Source organism: Sinocyclocheilus rhinocerous, unplaced genomic scaffold, assembly GCF_001515625.1.
Source record: "Sinocyclocheilus rhinocerous isolate Xijiao unplaced genomic scaffold, SAMN03320098_v1.1 scaffold198, whole genome shotgun sequence".
Lineage (NCBI taxonomy): Eukaryota > Metazoa > Chordata > Actinopteri > Cypriniformes > Cyprinidae > Sinocyclocheilus > Sinocyclocheilus rhinocerous.
Window position 1 is genome coordinate 76,227 of NW_015635035.1, and position 6,480 is coordinate 82,706.

General features: G+C 37.5%; 1 protein-coding gene across 1 annotated transcript in view; it reads left to right on the forward strand.

Moving 5' to 3' along the window:
• The window catches only part of LOC107746259 (low-density lipoprotein receptor-related protein 1B-like), a 182,606-nt gene that overhangs the window by 57,267 nt on the left and 118,859 nt on the right, over positions 1–6,480 (forward strand). The window contains exons 19-21 of the mRNA XM_016560390.1: positions 140–319; positions 2,057–2,257; positions 5,454–5,699. Of these exons, the coding sequence (XP_016415876.1) occupies positions 140–319; positions 2,057–2,257; positions 5,454–5,699 (627 nt within the window). The remainder of the gene's footprint in view (positions 1–139; positions 320–2,056; positions 2,258–5,453; positions 5,700–6,480) is intronic.

The following is a 6,480-nucleotide window of genomic DNA, read 5'->3' on the forward strand; positions in this document are numbered from 1 at the left end:
TTACTAGAAAGAGCCGACTCATTACAGTTCAGGACCTGGTCAATCTATACTTTATTGATTCACTAAAAAAGAACTCGAGTCATTTGTTTGGGAATCAGAATATCCCAGGATCAATCTCAGTTTTTTGTGTCATGTCCAGCTTTGCCTCCTGTGGAATGCAGTGGAGAGGAGTTTCACTGCCGTGCTGATGGGACCTGCATCCCCGAGCGCTGGCGCTGCGATGGGGATAAAGACTGCGAAGACGGCAGTGATGAAACAAACTGCAAAGGCGTCAAGAGAATGTGTGATCCCCAGGCAAAGTTTACCTGCAAAAGCTCAGGTAAGCCTACCAGGTGTTCCTCAAAACCAGTTAGTCTGTACTGACCTTACATTTATTTCATGCGCTGACCTACAGCTATATTTTCTCCTTGTGTTCCGTATAACATATATCAAAACTGTTAAATTCTGTGAAGCAGCGGGAGATATTTTATACCACAATGCCATCCTTGAGCATGCAGTTATCTTTGCCTCTTGCTAATTGTGTCGGATGATAAATCCAGCCTGTTTTTCGTTACATGGTGCAATCCTTTGCAATATCTCTGTATGTTACAATTCGTATTTATGAAGAACGGCTGAGATGAATGGTGTGAGCTGGAATGATTTGTACTTCACAGTGAGGTGTATTTTGGTAGCAGCGTCACTGTTCCATATTCAGAGTTAGCTATGACATTAAACTAAAAAGGTGAGGTAGGTAATTTCTGTGCCGCTAGCAGTAATAAATGGAAAATTAAGACACCTGAAGGTTTCACGAACACTCCTGAGTTTGCTATTGCTCAGTCAAACTGACAGTCCAGTCCCTAATTTGCAGCTCTGGTTAAGCCAATGTTGCTGTTTTGGACTGGATGCTGGAACAAATAGAGTACATTTTTCCTAACGCCACAGAGAAACAGTGTTTGTGTCAGACTCTGTTCCATGTTTTGTGTGTGTCTTGCTCCCCATGTGCCTTCCGATGCCCATATTTGGTTTGTTTCCTGTTCCTGTCCTGATTTAGTTGATTTCTTCCCAGGTGTTTCCCATGTTTAATTTCCATTGATTTGCACCTATTAAGAAACAAACCTACAAATACTATAGCTCACTTGCAATTTTTTTTCTGCATATTAAACTGTGGTAGAGGAAAGTATTGAACGTATTGGGAAAAAAATTACACATCTCACCTCTACACAAAAAAGTATTATGTGCAGAATTCAGCTTTCTGTGTTTCTTTTGAACATATTTGGTGTAATTTGTATCTATCAGAAGTTTTTTCTCCACTCAGACCATAGTGAAATCAATCAACATGGGGCTTTTTGATGTAGCAGTCGCCCTAATTGTAAAGGATTGCCTTGAAAAGACATCTACAGCCAAGCCATAAAAGAGCTCAAGAATTGTTCGTGTTTTGTTCCTATTCCTTTTGATGTCAAAAATGTGCTAAAAAGCAGCAGCATACACACTTTCCAGACCACTGCACCACACACCGAATGCCAAGTCAAGTCAAGTCAATGTTTTTCAATCCTGGGTTTTCAATTTTGCAAAGTGTACAAGTACACTGTTCAAAAGTTTGGAGGCAGTAAGTTTTTTAATTAATACCTTTATTCAGCAAGGATGCACTTTAATTGTTCAAAAGAGACATTAAATACATTTATAATGTTTCAAACAATTTCTATTTCAAATAAATTATGTTCTTTTGAAATTTCTATTCATCAAACAATCCTGCAAAGACAGTATCATCGTTTCCAGAAAAAAATATTAAGCACTTAATAAAAATATTAACTGTTAACATTAAAAAAAAAAAGGTTTTTAAGAGCTCCACTGTGTGAAAAATAAATGTTTAATAATAAAAAGGTTTAAACAAATGTTTCAGTGGGTCTCTAAGGGTTAAATGAGCTGAAGCTTCTGTATTCATCTGACGTCATGCCAGTTTGACGTTCCGCCACCTTTTAAAATTTACCCAGATTTATCTTCATGCTCACCTACAAACAACAAATTAAGCCTGACAGTTTGATTTATATAGCGGTCTGACTGAATGTTGTGTCCCAAGGGAAGTGTATCAGCAAGAGCTGGGTGTGTGACGGCGACAATGACTGTGAAGACCGCTCGGATGAAGAATCGTGTGAGTCCTCCATCTGTAAGCCCCCCACTCAGCCCTGTGCTAATGACTCCAGCACCTGCCTGCCCCCCAACAAGATCTGCGATGGGAGAAACGACTGTGCTGACCATTCCGATGAGGGTCCTTTCTGTGGTGAGTGCATGCAAGGCTTTGATAAGAGGCTCATCTTCTCACTGTAAAAACAATTCCGTAAAATTTACGGTAAAAAAACGGCAGCTGTGGTTGCCGGAATTTTACCGTAAAAAATACGGTAGCAATGTTTTAGGTTTTACGGTTTTAACTTAAATTTACAGTTAAATACCGTAATTTCATTAACTGATATAATGTTAATATACCAACCTTTTGAAGTACTGAAATCTGTTTTGTACCTTTGTAATACACTAACCACCAAATGCATGTGGTGATGAGAAAGTCACATGATGAACCAAAGCCCATCACAAGCAGCTTTTAAATAATAACATGTATAGAAGGTGCACAGTGTCATTCACACAAACACTAAACACCATCATGGTAACACTCATGAAACTGAAATAATGCAATAAACATTCATTTAACAACATTAGGTGTAACACACAACCCTAATATACAAAACTGATAAGAAAAAACTAAGAAGAAACATAGTTATTTCAACAAAAAAAACGCGTTTACGGTTATTCACTGTAAATTATACGGTCTTTTTCACTTCCAAAAATGGTACACTACCGTAAAATTAATGTCCAATACAGTTTTTCACCGTATATAATAGGGGAATTTACCGTTAACCATTTAACAGGTTTTTACTGTAGCATTTTTACAGTCTTTTACCGTTAAATTCACAGTCCTTTTTTACAGTGCTGTATTGCTTCAATATTTGATAAAATATGAATCATTTCAGCTCTAAATTTTGATGAGCCATGCCGAATAAATTCGCACCTGTGACTGCTAATTCTATATTAGTGTGCCCATGTTGCTTAGCAACTGTAAACAGACTGCAGTTAGGGTAAGGAACTGTATTACTTTGCAGAAGAATGATTGATTCCCATTTTTATTACACTGAAAACATTATGGTCTACAGACAATTTTCACTCAGACATTGCTAGTGAATTTCACAAACAATTATAAGGAAATGTCAAGTAACACGTTAAATTTACTGAAATAATATTTTCTTGTAAAATCTTTGTAGTCTTTGTTTTATTTACAAATTTGAAAAATATATTTTTCTGTGTATTTGTTGTATCTGTTTTATTATTATTTATCATTGTAAATTACTCACTATACATTGTCTTTTGTCACATTAGCAAAATAAGCTTCAAAATGGTTTTATGAGTTTACATTTAAGAACCTCCTTTTACCCATGGTAAAATTCCTGTAAAGTAGTATTATTTATATATTATTATAGTATTTATTAAAGTTAGGTTTTATTTTATTATTTTCGGTTTCATTATATTTTTAAAGTTTCAGTAATTTTGATATGGGCTTTATTATTATTGTTGTTGTTGTTGTTGTTGTTATTGATACTTCTATATACAGGGTAGATTTAAGTTCTTTTATTTAAAATTTAAATGGAATTTTTTTGTAATTTTAGTGCTTCAACTTAAACTACTTATTATTATTTTTTGCCAAGGCATTAGTTTTTCATCTAATATTTATGTTTTATTTTTATTTTAATTAAACAAAAACAATTTTTAATGGTTTCAGTTTTAGTTAACAGTAATAACACTGGTGTAAAGCATGGCTTTCCGTGGCACAGTGCAGCATTTAGACAAAATTTGTATACATTGCTGTGAATGTCTGCTAAAGGTTTTTTTTTTTTTTTTTTGCAGAGCAAACAGACATGGTCTAAAAGCCACAAAACTTTAATTTTTGAATTAATTTGGTCTTTAATCAATGCAAGTGTTGCAGTGTTGCAAGTGTGCAAAGTTTATCACTGGGTTCATAATGCTTGCATTCACAGCCGCATTCACAGCCTTATTCACTACACCTTGAGTGTAATGCTAATTGAAATCCACTGTGCTATTACGTGAAGTCTGGTCAGTTCTGCAAGAAATGCTGGATGGGTTGAATGAGAAGTAGTCATGCGGAGTAGTTCTATCAATACACAGGAAGCCAAACCATGAAAAACGCTAACTAACCAATGCGAATAAAATGTCTGAGCTATATAGATTCGGACTCATACACTTGAGCAAATCAATATGCACTGTGTTTACCTCTCCATGGGTGAAAAGATTTTGATAATACTGTGTTTATGCCCACACGGCATGTCCCTCAGGGCTACTTGAATCTCTTTGAGTTGTGTCCTTGAGCGAGTGTAATGGAAAGCCAGCACATGCTCTGTAAGCTACCAGCACAAGGAAAACACGAAGCCTGTCTGAATGAGAGCTAAACATGGGGATCTGTTTGCCTCTGAAGCCCTCACTTGGGAAAGTGTCTCCTGAGAGTCACCGATGTATAATTCTCTCAGAATGCGACTAGACAAACATTTCAGTGACTTTCAGTGCATTGCCAGCAGCCGCCCATGGGAGCCCACCGCTCATGTTCTGAGGACGAGGTGTATTATCTGTCTTACTAGACCTGCGTTTGGCTTGGGCCTCTTATTGCTAATTAGATTGTGCCAATGGACCTTGAGGTGACTGACTGACTGGGACCAGCACAGCAGGACTCAATGCCATTTGTGACCTTTGGGAAGCAGCTATTCTTCAACTCCATATAGACTTCAGGGCCCCCTGTGAAGAAAATTCAATTCTCTCTTGCGGCCGCAGAGGGGATCATCATAATCAGTAGAGGCAAAAATACCTTGCAAGCTGTGAGTTTCCTCCCCTTTGTCTTTCTCCCGTAAAAAGGACCAGGTGCTTCGATGAAAGGAAAAAGCTTATCCATTAGAGTTGAGAGTCTAAGAGTACCGGAGTTTGTCTGATCCGTTTTGAAAAGAGATGATGTATCGGAGACCCAGTTTTAAACTTAAGAAAAAGCCATTTTCCACCTTGAATGAGTTTGTTTGGCCTGCGCAGTGGCTAAAGTCTGTCATAATTCAGACCTGTGGTTTCTCATTGAATCTACCTCATGAATAAAGCAATTCTTTATTATTGTGACACACTTGGCTGGTGATGTTGATTAGGTCAGAATAATGGCCTAGTTGAGAAAGACACACCGTAACTTTTGAGGCAAAGAGCGATAAGCTTCTAGCCTTGTGCAAATGTTCAAACCATACCGTTGGTCTTTGTTCATCTGTGGCTTTTCTGTTTCAGTTCGCACCTTGAATCTCATATGCCTGCAAACATGGCTTCATATCACCAGCCTTTCAAATTGATTCTGTTTTTGTCCTCACTCATGCTGTTCTTGTCTGTTCCAGGAAAATGTTTGCAAGGTAATGGGGGCTGCAGTCACCAGTGTGCAGTGATCCCCAGCAAAGGGGTGGTGTGTTCATGTCCCACTGGACTCCATCTTGGCTCTGACAACCGAACATGCGAGACAGTGGACTACTGCTCTGCTCACCTGAAATGCAATCAGATATGCGAACAGCATAAGACCACTGTCAAGTGCTCCTGTTATCCTGGCTGGAGACTTGATCCAGATGGAGAGAGCTGCCACAGCACAGGTATTTAAATTCCTCAAACTTTAAAAATATATATTTCTCTTAGAATTGCCTCGCTTTGGCGGCCTGGTTAAACTCTTCTAACATATATCTTATATATAAAAATAAAGCAATATAAATATAACAGTATTTCATATATGATGGGCATAGTCTCTGAACTTTTGATCACCCCTTGTATGTTTAGATAGCACAAATAGTGTACCCTGTAGTTTACATTTAGAAAAGCGAGCGCAGCGCACCTGTGCATATAACAGACTGTCATCGGACTCCTCTTTAGTAACTTCATCATCTGATCCTTCATCTCTGGGTGTGAAATAGTCCATTATAACATCTGTTAGGGCACTGACATCACCAAGATTGAGCAGACTGAGACGAGCAAGATCGTCGAAGTGAGCAGCTTCAGACTGCGTTGTTTTCTTGCGCTCCGCCATCTCATGATATTAAAAAATAAATAAATAAAAAAAACTTTGCGTGCCGTAGTTTACACAGGACTGGCGGGAAATGTGCATTGATACACCTTTATTATATATGTTACGTAGTTAAACAATTAAAATAATTAATAAATAAATAATATAAAAAAAATTTAAGTAAAAAAAAAGTACAGGTATTCCAATGCAACAGCAGTTCATACAGTATGTGTCCAGGAATTACGAAAAAAGCACCATAAAATATCATAAGTTATGACGATAGTGTTGTGTGGGGGAACAGACTGAAATTTGACTGACCGAAATTTGACAGGAAAGACAGTAGCATTATTTTTCTAAACTAGTTTATGATTCTCAGT